The following is a 17,854-nucleotide window of genomic DNA, read 5'->3' on the forward strand; positions in this document are numbered from 1 at the left end:
TGGGAGGTGGGGGCTCCTGAGCAGGGGCTGGACCTGGTGCCACAGGCGGGAGGCGGCGAGGTCCCGGGTGACAGACCGCCCTGGGCAGGGACGGAAGTGGCAGGGGCTGGGTGTTGCCCCCCCTCTGGGCGGGGTCTGGTGGGGGAGCTAGGCTGCACTGGGGGGAGATCAGAGCCTGAAGCTCGAGGCCACCTCCGCAGAGGTGACAGGTGAACTGGGGATGGGGGTGGATGAGGTCCCAGAGGAGAGAGGGTTGCCCAGAATTGTGAAACGCCCAGGCAGAAGGTGGAGAGGTGGGCAGGCTGCGGGGGAAGCCCTGAGAGGGGAGACGAAGTGTGCTGGGATGGGCGAGGGAGGGCGCGGTGTGTGGGTGGAGGTGTGGAATACCCAGAGGGTGAGGACAGAGGCCGGCCTGCACGTGCTGTGCTGGGACCGAGCTCTGCAGGTGGACGTGGGGCATCAGGACAGCTGGGCCCACAGCCCGCCTCCTGGAGGCCAGCTTCCAGGGCTGACCAGACAAGGTGGGGCTCGGGTTCTGCAGAGACAGCCTTAAGCCCAAACCCTGCTGTAGTCCAGACACGGAGTTCGGCGGCAGAAGCGCCGCCGGGTCCAGAGAGAGCATCTCTTTTATATAGCGGAAGCCCACGCGTGCTTGCGGGTTGGTGTGCGCGCGCGCGCACACACACACACACACACACACAGCAAACACACACACGCATGCCCACATGCCCACTCTCTCACCTGCGCACGTGTGCACGAAGGTGCACACACACATACACATATGCTCATGCATGCGCTCAACCATGACACCCTTGGGTGTCATGGAGCTCACCCTGCAGCCACTGTCCAGAGCTGGTGCGACACGACCCAGGCTCCCAGCTCAGACACGGGCACGCCTGGGCTCGCACGCAGCAGGCAGCATCTTCTACCATGGACTCTGTCCGCTTCCTAGCTGGGTGCCTGGGAAAGTGAGCGCCCAGACAGCCGAAGGTGCTGATGGGAGGGCCGTGGGCACATGCTTCAAAATGCTAACTGCACCTTTTTGGAGCTGGCAACCCGCGCTCTGGGAATGTAGCCTGCAGATCAACTCACGTGTGTCCTGGTCCCGGCTGCTCTGCCAGCTGAAGACTGGAGACCTACAGATGCCCATCACTAGGCCTGGTTGAGTGGGGATGCCCATCCCACAGGAGTGGCCGTGCAGAGTCTGTGGTCCCGATGTGCTGCTGGGAGCAGGGGGGACACCAGTACCCATGCTGGGAGTGCGCAGACATGCGCAGCTGGTGTGGCCGTGACCGGGGAGGGAACTGGGGGACAGAGCTCCTGGGGTCGTGCTTTCGGTGGCCTTCTTGGGTCTGAGTTTTATCACTGGCATGTTATCACTGCTTTAAGAGATCACCACGTGTGGATGCGTCTGTGCCTGTGTGCACACTCGTGTGTATTTCCTGTGTGCCTTTGGGTGTTTCTGTATCTGCACAGAAGTGGTTAAGCACCTCAGGACGGTACTTCTCTGGGGAGGGTGAGCGAACAACAAGATTCAGGGGAACACAGGCATCTGCATCTTTATCTGGAAGGTTTTATTTCTTGAAAAGAAATCTAAAGCAAATATGAAAATGGTTCAGATTTGAATCAGCAGGCTGTGGGCTATATTATTCTTTCTGCTTCTTCCATGTGTTTAAAATGTTTTGCCTGAAAATAAATGGTAGTTAAAGAGATAAAGGAGCCCCCAGGCGCGCACCCGGGGGACTGGGTCTGTCCAGGACCAGAGGTCAAGTGGGCAGGAACCCGGAGAAAGCTGCTGGCGCAGGGCCTCAGGTGGAGGGTGCAGGATGGAAAGGTGATGCCAGAGGACTGGCCTGGGGTCCCAGGACCGCAGACAGGTGGAGGCTGGAGGAGGTGGAAGGCCAGGCGGCAGCCTGCGGCCTAGACAGCTGCCTCCCGAAGAAGGCCTATGAGAGCAATGTCCGTGGTGGGGGGCGGGCAGGAGCTGGGAAGGCTGGTCACAGTGTTGCAGCTGCGGAGGGCCCAGGGGATACAGCCGGAAGGACTGGGGCGTGGCAGGCTTGGCTTCCCCTTCCTGCCTCTTCCAGACCTTTTGTACTCTGGATGGAGTATTTCCGTCGTTCAGGGATGTTGTATTTAAGACAAATAAGACAGAGGCTTGTTGGACTTGGAAATGGGGACCCCGTTGGTGTCCCTGAAGGGAGCAGTCTAAGCCGGGCAGCCTCGGGGTCCCTCCTGGGGGGGGAGGGGGAGGGGGCGGGGGGTGCTCTGCGCGGGACCCCCCCCGGGGCTGCAGGGGGGTGGCTCACGGGTCACTGGGCGGCTGTCCCCCACAGCGCGGAAGCAGGAGATCATCAAGATCACGGAGCAGCTCATCGAGGCCGTCAACAACGGTGACTTTGAGGCCTATGCGTGAGTCAGGGCTCCTGGGCCCATCCTGGGGCTGCGGGGTGGGAGGGGGGTGGACGGACGGGGCGGGTTCTGAGGGGCCCCTCCTCACCTGGGTCTGCCCCCCAGGAAAATCTGCGACCCAGGCCTGACCTCCTTTGAGCCCGAAGCCCTGGGCAACCTGGTTGAAGGGATGGACTTCCACAGATTCTACTTCGAGAACTGTGAGTGCGGGGCGGCGGCAGGAAGAGGGCGGCACCCCCGGGGAGCCCGCGGGCCCCCAGCCGGGCGCGCAGGGAAGCCCTGTCCCGTCCTCGTCCCGCCGGAGGGGGAGGGGTGGCCGGGCCGGCGCTCGTAGGGGGCTGGGCCGGCGGCGCGGTGCCAAGCCCCTGCCCCGCCCACAGTACTCGCCAAGAACAGCAAGCCGATCCACACGACGATCCTGAACCCGCACGTGCACGTCATCGGCGAGGACGCCGCGTGCATCGCCTACATCCGCCTCACGCAGTACATCGACGGGCAGGGCCGGCCCCGCACCAGCCAGTCCGAGGAGACCCGCGTGTGGCACCGCCGAGACGGCAAGTGGCAGAACGTGCACTTCCACTGCTCGGGGGCGCCCGTGGCCCCGCTGCAGTGAAGGTGAGCGCCCTGGGGGGAGGAGAGCGCCGCCCGGGCGGGGCTGCGGAGAGCGTGGGGAGGCCAGCGTGGTGTTAGGGGGGCAGGGGCGCCGGGTCAGGGCCTCCAGGCTCCTCGCCGGGCGGCCTCGCAGGCGCCCACCTTGCAGACGCCAAACCCGTGTCAGACGGAGAGCGGCCGCCGGACGCTGACCTGCCCGCCCTCGGTCCGCCCCGTTTCAGAGCTGCCGCGGCTGGTTTCACGGGACAGACTCGGTGTTTGGAGCCCAGCTGCCCTCGGGCGCACGGCCTGCCTGTCGCATGTTTGTGTCTGCCTCGTTCCTCCCCTGGTGCCTGTGTCTGCAGAAAACCAAGACCAGATGTGATTTCTTTTTAAAAACAAGACGACAACCGCACACACAAAATTGATGTCGGATGAAATGGAAAAAAAACGAAACAAGGGAAAAAGCTGTAAAAAGCCCTGGCGTTTGTGGGGCTTCGAACCTTCTGGCCGCTCCCCGCCTAAGCTCCACGTGTCCGTCTGCTCCTGGCCTCCTCCGGGGACCGGCCGGGGCAGTGAACTTGTCCGCAGGGGCCTGCCACCCAAGGAACGGTGTTTGCTAGGTGGCGCCCACCCCCACGCGTCTGCATCCTCCCTGCCGCGCATGGCTCCTTGTCAGGAGTGTCAGGTGTCGTCTGGGGAGGGGCTGGGGGGGCTGAGCATGGCTGTCCTCCCTCCTGCTTCCCTTCCCTCCTGTCCTCCCCGGGGAGGCGCAGGTGCGAGCTCCCGGTGTCCCTGGCATGGGTGAGCAGTGCAGAGGCTGGGCCAGCCCCTCTGGGAGGATGCGGAGCCCTCGGAGAAGGCCCGGCGGGCCCAGGGCTCCAGCTCTGGCCCCGTTGGGGCCAGGGAGGTGCACTGGGTCGGGCAGGGGGTGTAGGGGGGTCACCCCTTACTTTCAGACCTCATGCCTGGCAAGAGACATGCCGAGAGGATGCTGCTGGCTGCGGCCCAGTGTGCAGGGGACCCCGGGGCTGGCCTCCCTTCTGTTCAGGCACCTCTCCCTCTTTGCCCCCTCCCCCCTCCCCCCGTGTGGGTGTGGGGCAGGAAGGAGAGAGGGGTCAGAGGCGGGTGGGTGCCTTTGGCTCCCAGGCCGAGGCAGAGTCCAGGCAGGTGTTTGCTGAAGGAAGCTGCGCTTTCGGAGTCTGGGCCCAGGGCAGCAGGGAGCGGAGGGCCGCACGGGGCTGCGTGTGACAGGGAACCCCGGGGTTGGGAGAAGGCGGGCTGGGCTCACCTGGGGTCCCCCTGCGTGCTGGCGGGCACTGTGGCGAGCCTCCGGGATGGGCCACGTGGCCAGGGGGTGGCAGAGAGAGTCAAGGGCCGTCGTCTGGGTGTGCGAGCGGGTCTGAGCTGGCCCGCTGGGCTGTGGTTGGGGGGGTGCAGGGTCCGTGATCGCAGAGGTGCAGGACCCCCTGCCCCAGTACCTGCCCTCTTCCACTCATGTTGTTTTCAACACGGATTTTCTTTATCTTCCCCCCCAATCAAGCCAAGGGAGGGGCCTGGAGTGGGGAACAGGACACAGGATGCTGGTCTCCAAGGGGACTGTCCATCGACAGACACTCAGAGTGGACGCTCGCCTGCCCGTCCGCGGCTGTGCTCAGGACAGCTGTCCCCACCCACGGACGCGGGGTAAACACCTGCCAGGCTCCCTGGGCCTCGGGCAGCGGCAGGGCCCGCCGTGGACAGCGTGTGGCCCGGCCAACCTCGCCTCCTTGGGCCTCCTCCCCTCCTCTACCCCTTCTCTCCACGGAGCTGCCTGTCTGGGATAATTTGGGGTTTTTTTTCTGGGGGATAGTTCTTTTGCATGACCCCTCATGAGCAAGCCACACCCGCTCTTCTAGCTAGATGTCCGCGGTGTGGCAGCGTCGGCCAGCCCGCCCTGCAGAGGGTCGGCTGCCTGCGGTGCTGGCCGGCCTTTCCTCTTCTCTCTTTTTGCTGAGTTTCATTGTCTTTTCTTTCTGAGCCTTGTAAGTGTACAAAATTATTATTTTGTTCTGTCTCGGGAAACTGCAAATAAAAGGAAAACAGGACAAACTGCTTCAAGTGCATCCGCGTGCTCTATGCTGGGACCCTGCTGACCCCTCACCTCACGGCAGGTCCCTTCTCCACCATGTGCGCCCCGGGCTGGCCAGGCTGCAGAAACCTTAGGCCAGACGTTCCCGAGCCCGTCTCGGTGGATGGCACGCCCAGGTGGGGCCCCTCCGTGCCGCTGCAGGTCAAGCTCTGCCAGCTATCCCCACCCCAACCTCTGGTTCCCCTGAGGCCCTGGACAGACCCCTGAGTCCCCACGCCCCCAACCTCTCCCGTCACCCTAGTGGCCTCTGAAGATGAGGCTGGGAGAGCGGATCTATGTGGGAAGAGCCACAGGACCAAGGCCTGCTGCCCTGTCCAATCTCTCCCTCCACCCATCCGTTCTTCGTGCACGTTGATTAGAACACGCGGTGCCCAAGGCCAGCCCCCGCTGCTCCTGTGGGCCCTCACGCTGATTTGTGTAGACAGCATGTAGGTGTCACACAGGCCAGCGTGGACGTCAGACACCGACGTCAGGAGCAGAAGAGCAGTGGCTGTTGAGATGCAGAGGACAGAGCGGGCGATGACAACGGGGGCCCGGAGAGACCTGCGAGGAGCCCCGCACGGCAAGAGCCCAGCAGAGACCAGGGGGACAGAGGGATGCCAGGTACGGAGGCTCCCAGATGGTCCCAGACTGAGGAGAGGGCGGGAGGGAGCGAGGGCCCGGGGTCGGCACAGCCAGGTGGTCCCCACCAGGCCTTCCCTCTGCAGCTTAGCCCCAGCATGGAGGGACGTGTCACCTGGCTGCCCATGGCACCCCTACAGCAGGGGACACAAAAGCCTGCTGGGCCTCCCTCGGGAACACTCACCCTCGGCCTGTGTGGCTGAGTGAGCGCTGGCCATGTGGCTGCTGGCCTTTCTGATCACCTGACCACAGAGCCGCATGGCAGCCCGGCCCCGCGGCTGTCTGACCACGTGGCCACATGACCACACCGCTGCATGGTCGCCTGGCCCTCCGGACATCTGCCCTCGTGGCCGCACATACTCAGGCCCCGCCGGGCGAGGGCTTCTGGGGCCTGCCTGTGCTCTGCTGTCCCTCCCGCAGACCTCTTGGCCCACCTCGCTCCCAGGCAGACCCTGGGCAGCCCTGCTGGTACCTCAGAGGCACCCTCCTGTGGAGATGGGCAGCGTCACCTCCACGCCTGGTCCCCAGGCCCTGCTGCCAGTCTGTACCTTACGCCTCGAGCTTACTCAGCACAGAAATACAGGCTTCAAGACAATCTGATACACCAAACGCGCCCACCCAGGGGGGTCCAAGTGACTTCTGACGAGACAGCTGCCGCTTCGGGCCAGCTCAGTCCTGTCCACTGGGACAGAACAGGCCTCCTCCTCCAGCCTCGGCATCTGGTTGCAGGCACCTTCAGATGGGCCAGGAGGCCCTCGATGCCAGCTTGTCGGCCCCGTGGCCGATACCCGGCAGGGGCTCTCAGGTGTGCAGGCAGGAGGGAGGGCTGCACGGGGAGCACCTCGGAGGATCCGAGAGCAGGGCACAGAGAATCTAGGACAGAGCCCGCGAGTGGAGTCTGTCCCCGCCGCCGCAGTATCTAGGGCTCCACTCACCTATCAGCTGTAATCCGAGGAGGCTTTCCAGGCCAGGCCTCCCTCCGGGCACCCGCCACCGCCTCCCCCCACCCCCCATCCCCCCCACTGCAGATTCTGAACCCTGAGGTGTGCCAGGACTCCGAAACCCAGAGCAGGGCCGGCAGGATGGGCAGAGGGAGGTCAGTGAGAGGGCCTTTCACTTGTCATTTTAAAAGGCACGTGCTTTGGGCATAGCTCCCTGCACCATGGGTAAAAACCCTGCCCTGGCGGGTCCTCTGGGCACGAAAAGCCGGGAATGCCCACACTGCTCCCTATTGCGATGGTCAGAAGTAAGGCTGAAAACAGGCCCCAGGCCAGCGAAGAGACGGACTGAGAAGTGTTTGCAGACCGTCTGATGGCCAGCTGCCGAGGATGTCCCCTAAACGAGGATGAGAGTCCCAGGCCTGCAAGGATGCCTGGAGCACAGGGAGCTCCCACACCCCAGCAAAGACAGCACGCGCTGGAGGGGTTCCCATCTGCGTGGCCCCGGCCCTGTGGCTGTGCGGCAGCCTCCCAGGCGTAGTGAGAACCAGGTCACAGGGTTCAGAGCAGGGCTTCTCTCTGCTCTGCGGCTCCGTCACCCACTTCCTGCTAGAAAAGTCTGAGGGGAGATGACCGCTTGGGCCTGGTGGGGAGGGGAGCGGGGGTGGGGGGTTAAGGGAGATGCTGTCTCCCCCCACAGGAACTGCCCCAGGAGACGGGGGACCCCACGCTCTGCAGGCACACGGCGCGGAGGGGCAGGGCTCCCGCGGAAAGGGGTCCCTGGGGCTCCAACAAAGCACAGGACTATTTTGGAATTTCAAAAGTCAACTTTATCCAGATAGGAACCTTTCAGACAGAACACAGAGAGAAAAAGGTAGGCGGCACTTATTAAAATACACTTTGCCAAACGATTTAACATTAGAATACAAGAGGAGCTGGGGAAATGCCGGATGCGGGGTCTCGGCCAGCCCCACCCCCAGTTCCTCCCCAGTATCCTCCGAAGTGGGAGGAGAGTCAGACAAAGCTCAAATCATTCCTAAGGGGAGCTCACGGCCACCTCAGGCGCCAGCGAGCAGGCTGGGTCTGCGCCTTTCAGGGGCATCCGCGGCAGCAGGACTCACACGGGCAGGCTGCTTTTAGAGAAAAAGGGCAGCTGGCAGGTGAATTTCTTCGGGTGGGGTCCTCGGAAGCCACGCGGATCCCACCTTCTGGCCCAAGCAAGGGAACTCGCGGCCGCTGGCACTGCCCGTCAGGGCAGTGGGACCTCCCAGTTAGGGCAAGAACAGAGTGCGCAGGGATGGACACCCAGGGACGAGACCACACTGGTTGACACCACCCCAGCACGGGCTTCCGCGGAGACTGAGTCCCGCAGGGGCATCCCGAGCTTGTGTCCTCAAGAAGCGCAGCAGGGCCCCAGGAGGCAGTCTGGAACATGGCAGTAGGGCCCGAGGGACCAGAGAGGCTGAGAAGGGCCCAGAGCCCCCCGGGCCACTGCCTGGGCTGCTCTGCGTGTCTGTTTCCAGGGTTGGGCCTCAGAGCCGTGGGCCTCGTGCTGCTGGGGGCAGCTGGGGTGGGGGGGGGAGGGTGCGGGCTCAGCGGTGCTTCTGCAGGGGGCTGGGCTGGAGTGTGGAAGGCTCAGGCCGTAAGTGGGGTGCTGGGAGCCCCCGGGCTGGCTGGCACCTTCTCTTGGTGCCTGGTAGTGGTGGCCACAGTAAAGGTCACTTGCTAAGACGTGTGTTAAGTCCCAGGTGATTGTCAGGACAGTCTTGTCACCAGAAAGGCAAGTGAAACCTGTTCATGAGAGCCTACAGCACACCCTGCTATGATCCAGATGTTCAAAGCCAGACCGCAAGTCCGGGCAGGTGCCCCTCCCGAACTTCCAAGGCATCTCTTTGGAGCTCGCTGGACGGGCACTGCAGAAAGTCAACCTCAGCAGGAGCGCAAACAAGGTCTCAGAACTTGTGAAGCCCAGTGGCTGTCTCCTCCCGACATGGACACGCTGGCCCGAGCCCCCATTGGCGCCCCCCACGCCCACTGCGCCCGCAGTGGCTGTCTGTCCCACCCCAGCCCTGTAGTCAGGGCACCCCACTCACTGGACTGTTAACACAGCTAGCGTACAGATAAAACCCAAAGGTGTACTGACGATCAACAAAGAGCCAGCTCTGACCCCGCCGTGGGCCTTGCACACGTCCTTCCCAGGGGGTTAGAAACGAGCCCTGCAGCATCTACAGGAGTCACTGAGCTTTATGGTTTCATTCGGCCCCAAAATACACGTTTAGGGGGCCTCAAATTACTAGACATGTGAATCTGAACGTTCCCCACCCCCAGGTCCCTTCCACCCTTCGGTTCCTCCCACGAGCTCCAAAGCCAAAGTTGAGTCTGTCCCACTCGGGTCGTTCCACGGTGGGTCTGCTCCCTGGGGGCTGCAGTTCCGATGTGAGTGACGGTGGCGTTCCAGCGCAGGGGCCTCTGCCGGCCGCTGTCACATGATCGCACAGCACGAGTTTTGCTTCCGGGCCTGGAAAGAGACAAAGAAGAGCTGAAGAGGTGGACCTCGGCACACGTAGCACTGGGGGCTCCGTGGGGGTTGGGCGGCTTTACCGGGGGCTCCGGGAATCGCAAGGAGAGAGAGAGAGAACCGGCCCGTCCGCGACGCCTGGAGCGAAGCTGTCCAGGAGCAGTTCATACCCCTGAAGTTATTTTGTCCGCCTTCCGTTAACGCTATCAGTAAGGAAGTAAACTTCCTGTTGTCAAGCCAAGTACAAAGAACAGGAACGTTAAGTCGGGTTGGCTGAGTCTCTTCCTCTGCTCCGGCCCCATCTCCCCGTAAAGCTGTCTTAACCCACAGGGGTGCTTCTTCCTGAGGATGTCCTCAGAGAACAGAGAGGTTCACACTTCATTTGTGGGGCCTCCGTTACCTTCCCTCTCACCTCCTGTTCGCAGATGCCCCCTAGCCCCACTGGCATCGCCCTCCAAGGCACACGTGAGAGCAAACGTGTGTGTGGATGGACCAAGTAAACGCAGCGCCCCGCTGTTCAAACTGAAAGGGGGGAGCCTGGAGGCAGGGCGGGGCAAGGCCCCAGCTCACCTAGGCTCCCACAGCGCCCCAGTGAACCTGCCGCTACTGACCGGCCACGTTACTGAACGTTCCAAGGAAGACTTGTTTAGTGGTGAGCACTGCTCTGGGGAAGGGGTGCTCGGGAGCCGGGCCGCACTCACCGTTTTATAGAAGGCTTTAGACTGTATTCCCAGCACTTCGGATTTGGACACCAGGTCATCTAGCTTCTCGCCTCGCTCTAACAAAGACTCCATGGTGTTGTGCTGGACAAGAAGAAAAACAGAAAAGAACACTTTGCTCTGTTCACAAAGTGAGTAGACGCCAGCCCCCTCGAGAAGCTCAGTCACAAGAAAGCACTTCCTTTGGGCCCCTCCGCCATATCTGGGCCACTGCATCAAGACACAGTGTCCCAGACCTGTGGAGGAAACAGGACCTAGTGACCTTCCTGGAGAACCTAGAAGGTTCTAACTGGGACATAAAGCACTTCCCCCAAATCCTCCACAGCACAGGCTCAGCCAGCCACACTCCAGGAGGGATCACCTACGCCTGTATTTATACACACACATTCCTACTGCACAGAACGCTTCCTGTTCCCCCAGGGGAACTGTGTCTAAATCGCATTACTGTCAATTCTGCGAGAGCACTTCTGCACTTAGGCAGTACAGACAGACCCTTTCTGAACGGGTGAAGGGATGGAGGCCCTCAGAAGAGCCCCCAGCCCCACTGCCAGGACCATCAGGAAGTGGCCGACTCACTCCCACCCCAGACGGCCATTGCTAGGGCAGCCGCAAGGCCCTCAGAGGCCTCTTCAGAACAAGTGGCACGAACCTAGCTTTGCACATGTGAAACGGCACAGAATGAGGAGTGAGCAAAAATGTGCTTTATCTCTACACACAGCCGAGCAACTCAGATTTCCACCATAAAAAGTTAACTGGCTCAAGACATGAATGGGATAAAAGGTAGCATAACCAGTAATCCAGATTTTATCACTGCAGCCAGAATGGGCTGGGTGTCCAGGACCCATCTGCTCTGTGCAGTGGAGAGAGAAGGAAAGACGGGGAGCATGTGTCCCCCGGCTCTGTGGTGCTCACGTGCGCAGGTTCTGAAGCAGCAGAAGGCAGAGACAGGGCTCGGTTAGGAAACATGCAGAAACATGTCACAAAAGACAGAGAAGTGCCTGAAAACTGTCACATCTAACTTTCATTCCAAAGCCCCCAAACATTATCCAAAGCATGGTTTAGAAGACCTAGGCTTGGAGCCCCTGGGATGCTCTTTATAGAACACAGCCTGCTGGGTCCTGCCCCAGACCTGTGCATGAAAGCTGAGCCAGCGTTGGTAGGAGTTTTATATTTGGGGTAGGATTTGTCTGGCCACCTTTTCTGGGTTTTATTTTAATTTTCGGGGGGCTGTGCTGCGCAGCTTGTGGGATCTTAGTTTCCTGACCAGGGATCGAACCTGTGTCCCCGCAGTGGAAGCGTGGAGCCCTAACCACTGGACGGCCAGGGAAGTCCCCTTTCCTGGGTTTTATATCCATCTACTTAGGTGTCCATTACTTGCCGGGCGCGGGCTAAGCCCTCGCCCTAAGCCGAAGCCGGGCGTTGTTCTGTGAGCAGGGGCGTAAAGCTCAGGATAAGCTCCCAGTCCTGGGAGCTCGCACACGGGTCAGGATTCACGTAAACGTGCAATGACAATGCAGCGACATTCGGAAAGGGCCTGAACAGCCTCCGAGTACCCTGGTGGCCTGAGTGCAGGGCGCCCGTGCAGGAGGCAGACAGGAAAGGGAGGGAGGGCCCGGGATGCGGGACCATGTCAGGGAGCCTGCACTTTATCCTGGAGCTGACTTGGGAGCTGCCAAGGACTTCAGGCAGAAGAGTGACAGATCAACAGCTACTATGTAGTGGACAGAAGACTGGAGGGAGGCAGGAAGCCAGGGGACCAGTCAGAGGCAGAGGCCCCAAGAATCAAAGCCAGTGCTGATTGAGGGCCAAAGGTAGCTCAGAGTTTTAAGAAAATGTTGAAGCAATTACAAACCAGGATATTTCAGCTAAAAATGCAGGGTTCCCGCTCTTCTAAAACAGGCCTGATTCTGACAACACCGGGCCTGCATTTAGTCAGAGCGGGTGAGCCTCAGTCTGTGCCGAGGCCCAGACCCTGAAAGGGAGGCGCCTGCTGGGCAGTGGCTCAAGCTAAGACAGGCACTGCAGAGGCAGGACCACAGAACTCAGATCCCCCGAACCCAGTAACTACCCAGACAGGGAGCGCGGACGGGAATATGCTGGGTCCCTCAAACAACGGGTGCCGTTAACCAAGACGGGGCGCGGGAGGGATCCTGCTAGGGTTGTCTGAGTGAGTCTGGCTTTGAGGCCTCTGATGCACGGGGACAGGTGGGCAAACACCACTTTCAGAAAAGTGCTTCGACTACAACTAAAGCAAGTGTCGGCCGCGCGGGCTTGACTACCGGCAAATCTTTCTGCCCCTCAGTTTGGGGACTTGCTCTCCTACTTACTTACCAGGATGATTTTGGTCTCATCTAGTTCAGCCTGCACTTTAGTCATGGGGTCAGCTTCTCGGGGGTTCTAGGAAAGACCCAAAAATAAAAACCATGTCAGGACTGGAGTGGCCACCTGGAAAACGGGGCTCAAAACCAAGTGAGCTGGACACACTTTCAGAAGTTAAAAACCACAGGCTGTTTAACCACATGATAGAGAAGCAAAAGCTTGCCTAGGAGCTCGGGTTCCAGGTCTTAATGTGGGTCCCTGCGTTTTTCAAAAGGACATCAACATCCACATCACCCAGAGCCACAGCCACCAGGGCCACCGGCTCTTCTGTTCCACACAGCTTTGGCACAGTCTTTACACCCTACCTGGTATCTACTGAGGTGACCGTCCAGGCCTGCGTACTGGATGGTATCGGGGGATCCAACTGGCCAGTCTATCCTGTCGACCTGCTTGGAGAATTCGTCCAGTACCTGCAGGACAGAGGAGCTCAGCAACACGCCCTCCCTTCTGCTGTGCTCATCCGAAAGAGAGGACCCAGGGAGGAGGGTAGAGGAGGATGGCTAATGGCAAGGGGAAAATCTAAGCTCAAGTTCCTCCTTCCTCAGTATTCTGGGAATTAAAAACCGAGGATGCCTAGCCTCATATGAACCTCATCTGGTGAATGACAGAAGTATTAGAATTTCAAACTACAGATTTCCACTTTTATCAGGTTACGAATTTCCAGAACAAAGGATATTGGCCCTCTAATTTTCCAAAACAATTCTTCAGAAAGGTAATTAGGTCCCTTGAGTTTAAGCAGCCACCAGATTTCATGTGCTTATAAGTGTATGAGTGTTTTGGGGGATGTGAGGCCAGGGCCTTTGAGGAGTTTATCATTAGCACCACACAAACACACTGAAGAACGTGGCGGCGCTAGCCCCACACGGGGCAAGAAGCTGCTGTAACTGCACGATGGGCCAGCAGGGGGACTCCTGCAGCAGAGGCACAGAGGTGGGGAGGGGCCCAGTGTGTGCCCTACGAGCCTGTCGGAGCAGAAGAGGGGAGGAGGGGACGTGGGTCACGGGGCAGAGCACGCATTTCTTTCTTCAGAAAGAAATGAAAGTCATGACTTGAGGGCAGAGGCAGGAAGAGAGCCAGCAAGAGGAGTGACGGGGGCAAAAGCACAGCCAGAGCTGACGCGAGGGCCCCCTCCCGGAAGGAGAGTTGCTGTGACTCTGTGGCCAACAAGAAGAGTCAAGGCAGCACCAGGGACACTAGTAGGGTGAGAAGCAGAAATCGGCAGGGGCAGGGGGTACGGTGGGGTGGGACGGACGGGACTGGGAAGGCTCCCACACTCTCTCTTGGTTTAGGGTGAGGAGAAAAGCTGAGAACAGGTTGATTTTGGACACACTATTTCGCCCCTTCCGCCTTGGGCCCTGTCGTCACTCCCGGCCCCAGTCCACACTCGTCTGTCCAAGTACAGTCCAGCCGAGCTGCAGACACACCTTCTCCAGCAAGGTAAACGCCACCCGGGATGGGTATTCACTGTCAGCAATGACCACTCCCGCCAGACTGTCGTTTCTCACGTAGACATGGCACAGATATTCTAGGGAGACAAGAGGCCAGACACACAGAGGGTGACGTGAGGGCTTTAGACTTTCTCACCACCAAAACCAGTCAGAGTGTTACAGTGCTGGGCTCCTGCCTCCTGGGCCAACGAAGCGGCTCTAAGTGAGGTTTATGGTCAGGCCCTGCACATAGGACAGCGCGTGTAGTTCTGACGGCAGCGCGGCCCAACACCTGCTGCAGGGTGAGTGAATGCCCCAAGGCCCAGCGTGCAAAGCCAGGGTCTAAAGGAGCACCAGTGGTGCAGAAACATCCCAGGCAACAGGGCCCCAGGTGCATGTCCAAGTCACGTCCTTGAGCTCTAGGTCAGGCTCGCCTGTATCTTGGGAAGCTGCAGCCCTCTGGGGCTCTGCTGTGCTCTGCTCCCAAGCTGATGGAACCTTGGCCAAGCCAAGCAGCCTCCACTTTCTTAGAAATCACCTGTCAGGGCCTCAGCCTTCCTCATTACAGCAACCTAGCCTGCTCCACTCTGTTGGTGGGCCTTGGCGGGGACGGGGCAGGATGGGAGGAAGAGACAAAGCCCATCCAGAAAAAAATTAGCCACAGCTGGCTGGGGTCTCAAGCATGTGCTGAAGTCATCAAATTATCAAAAGGTACAGTCTATACAAGGGCTTCTGCAAAACAGTCACAACTCCTGAAATTAATTTTTGTCACTAAAAGGATTCAGAGATGACACAGCTCACCAAATGCCTCTAAAATAAATGTCTAAAAATTTTTAAAGGAAACCTGAATCATGAAAAAGAAAAAACTAAGGTCAAGAGGAAAAAATAATGAGTTTCCAGATTCCTGGGCAAAAATCTAAGCAGCACAGAATACAGTATTACCTCCACAGGGCTGGGTGGACGTCCTTTCCTGAGATGTCTACAACTCCAGAGGGGAAAGAGGACACAGCAGGAAGGCCACTTACTGCTCCGAGAGGCGGACCCCAATCTTAAGCGAGTCCAAGCTTTTGGGGGTGATTTTAACCAGGCAACTTCGACACCAACAGTGGGCATAGAATTTTGCGTAACAGGAAAACGAGGAGGAGGGAAGAGAGCAGCTAGCAGAGGAGTGGGGTCCCGGTAGCCCACTTCATCACGCGGCAACCACTCCTGCTGATCGAGCTCCGAGCTGCCTGAGGTGGGGCAGCCAGGCCAGCACACACTCACAAGGTAGCAGGTCCTCTTACCTTGTTCCTTGACAGAAGCTCTGCTGCCTTTCGAGGAGCGCTCCACAATCAGCTGACTTGTGAAGGTCATGAATTCCTGAACGCTAAGAAACACAACACATATTACCTGTTCCTGTCACCTTGTCCCCAACACAGTGGAAAGGGACCTCTGAGCGTATACACTAAGGAGACACTGCTTCTTGGTTTCATTCCTTTCCCTCCCAACCTTAGGACGAAATAATAAACACCCTGTCAATGATCACAAATACAGGTAATTAGAAATCACCAAGACCATTCAAACCACATCTGCTTGCTACCTAGCTCGCTCAAACAAACCACTTCCAGACTTCCAGGGAACTTTCTACAGGTTATACTTAATTTAACATTTTGGTCAGTGTATGATTTGGGGCACAGCGGAGAAGCAAAAGCCAGCTCCTGTTTTCAAGGCTCCACTGACGTCTGAGAAGCGGGGACAAGTAAAATGTGTGACAGAATAACGTAAGTGGCAACAACTGTTCGGCGGATGCACAGTCAGTTATGGCAGCTGCCACTGGCTGAACCCGGCAATGCGACATGTCCGCAGTGACTGCTGGCTCTGGCAGAGAACGAGGCCTCCGGTCTGCTGGGTCAAATCTACCCTATGAGCCCGGGGCACTCTGGAAGGAAGGCAGGGCAAGAGCTCAGACAAGACAAGGAAACGGAAAATGGCTCGCACAGAGGCTGAGAGGGAGGAGGCGGCTCACGGGCCCCACTGAGAGATGTGGCCAGAAAGGAAGGGTCCCAGGTGATGACGGTCCAGCTGGAGGAAGCGAAGTTAACAAGAAGCCTCTGACTGGGAATGCCATGTAAAGGGCCATCAGCACAGGGCCGTGACTTGGGGAATCCACAGTTAGCCCCAGCAGATGTGGATACTTCTGAAACCGCACAGAGAGCCACACAGACGACTGAGGACTCGGGAGGGGACTTCCCTGGCTGGGATCCCAGCTCCACCACTTATGAGACGTATGACCTCCGGGGCAAGGTACTTACTGCACCAGGCTTCATCTACAAATCGAGATTTACTGCGATGATTAGATGAGCACTTAGCACGATGTCTGACGCACAGTATTACTTGTTATTATTATTTTGAGAGGGTGATAGGATCAAGATGATCCCTTAGAGAAAACTCTGAAAATAAGGAAGTCCTTGCAGTAAAGCTAAAAAGAGACAGAGCTTAGAGCAGGACTATAATTAGACAAATGAAGAACTGCATTCATTGTGAGAGTCTGCCTACAAGGGCCAGAAAAGCTGGAAAACCCTTCGAAGGGTTGAGGCTTGGGCTCTGATAATCCTGAGACAGGCAGGATGGAAGAGAAGAGGACTTATGAGAAAAACAGTGAGCTCGGCTGGACTACGTGTTGTTTTAAGAGGCACTGGTAGAGCTGTCCCTACAGTATCGCAGTTGTGTTAATCATCTGAAACTGGTCTGAGTATCGCAAACCAGTGAGGTGAAAGTCCTACAGTGAAATCTCTGAGAATCTTCAGTATACGTGCGGAGGGGAAAAAGAAAAAGTGAAAGAATCAGAATTAGCCAAGTTAGCTCCCAAAGTTCGATCACAGAAAAGAAGGGACACAGAACAGAGACTAGAGGTCATGATAAAGAAAGCTACCAAGTGCCAAGAAGGACCCAGAAAGAAGCAGAAAGTTTCGACAAAATAACAAGAGGAATTGTCTGAGATCCTGCCAGTAAGCCACTCTCATTAAGAACAAAACAGCCGCACTGAAGCAGCGAAAACAGAACCCAGACTGCAGATTCCCCCAGACCCGGAGTCTGGATGACCACAGACCCAGACTCTGTAGGGTCCTTCTCCTTTTGTGCCTGAGTCACCCCCATCCCTCCCACGAACAGGCTGGAAGTGTCTGTGGTAATTCTAACACACACCTGATTGCATTAAAGTGCCTCACGAACGTTCAAAAGCTTGTAAGCGCTACAAATCCCACGCTTCCTTCCAAATCTTCACCGTAGAACCCTTCTGTACCACTAACGCCCAACCATAAAGAGCGTACGATTTGCGTTGGGGTCCTGGCTGGTTTGCCATCCATCTCTTGGGACCTCAGTGACTTCACCCATAAAATACGACAGTATACCAATATCTCTCATACGGAATTGCTGGAAAGCCCCACCAGATAATACAAACGTGGCTCTTAAGGAGTGGCACGTGAACTTCCTAGGTCAGCATCACTAAGTGGGCGTTGCTGGTTTAAAATATAGATCGCTGGGCCTCCACTGGACGTGAACCTGGGGAATCTGCACTTTTTCAAAGCCCCCTAATAATTTTTATACGACAGAAATTTGGAAAAACCCTGATTACAGCATTACGTTCTACGATGGGATAAGGCTTTTTGCGATCGAAAAAAACATGAATCTTCAGAGGCACAGTCCGCAGGCCGAGGAAGAGGCCACCGCCGGCTCCACTGCGGGAGGCCGAGCCACGGCCCTTCCCCGATTCCGGGGCCGTCTCCAACCCCGACCCCGGGGCTCCCCGCCCGGGCGCCGCCCGCCTGGGCCCGCCTACCTGGACCTCTGGAAGAAGCTGAAGGAGGACACGTCGTACGCGGCTTTGAGGAGCACCGCCTTGGCATCGCCTTTGTACAGGACGCTGAGGCTGTACAGCCTCATGGCGCCGCGCCCTCGGGCCGGCTACCCGCCTGGCCGCGGGATCGGCTCGCAGGGAGCAGCTCAGCACCGCCCCTCGAGACCACCACAGGTTGCTGACGGGTCGGCCGCCGGCTTCCTCCGCCTGGCTCTGGGTCCACTTCCGGCTCCGATCAGAGGCCGCCGCCCGAGGCCTACCGAAGGGTTTTCGTGCCCCG

At 58.5% G+C, this 17,854-nt stretch overlaps 2 protein-coding genes across 2 annotated transcripts in view; one reads left to right on the forward strand and one right to left on the reverse strand.

Moving 5' to 3' along the window:
* Window positions 1–5,062, forward strand: part of CAMK2B (calcium/calmodulin dependent protein kinase II beta) — a 94,865-nt gene extending 89,803 nt beyond the window's left edge. Inside the window, exons 21-24 of the mRNA XM_079931701.1 lie at window positions 2,337–2,412; window positions 2,518–2,612; window positions 2,793–3,027; window positions 3,246–5,062. Coding sequence (XP_079787827.1) covers window positions 2,337–2,412; window positions 2,518–2,612; window positions 2,793–3,025 — 404 coding nt within the window. The 3' untranslated portion in view covers window positions 3,026–3,027; window positions 3,246–5,062. The remainder of the gene's footprint in view (window positions 1–2,336; window positions 2,413–2,517; window positions 2,613–2,792; window positions 3,028–3,245) is intronic.
* A 2,459-nt stretch (window positions 5,063–7,521) lies between these two features.
* YKT6 (YKT6 v-SNARE homolog) lies at window positions 7,522–17,838 on the reverse strand. The gene is made up of 7 exons (XM_079931704.1): window positions 17,557–17,838; window positions 15,023–15,105; window positions 13,734–13,834; window positions 12,615–12,719; window positions 12,262–12,327; window positions 9,913–10,014; window positions 7,522–9,211 (listed from the first exon to the last, which is right to left on the reverse strand). Exons 1-7 carry the CDS (start codon window positions 17,658–17,660, stop codon window positions 9,176–9,178), a joined length of 597 nt encoding a protein of 198 aa, XP_079787830.1. The 5' UTR covers window positions 17,661–17,838; the 3' UTR covers window positions 7,522–9,175.
* Between the last annotated feature and the right edge of the window lie 16 nt (window positions 17,839–17,854).

The sequence above is a fragment of the Stenella coeruleoalba genome, assembly GCF_951394435.1.
Source record: "Stenella coeruleoalba genome assembly, chromosome: 9".
NCBI classification, from domain to species: Eukaryota; Metazoa; Chordata; class Mammalia; order Artiodactyla; family Delphinidae; genus Stenella; species Stenella coeruleoalba.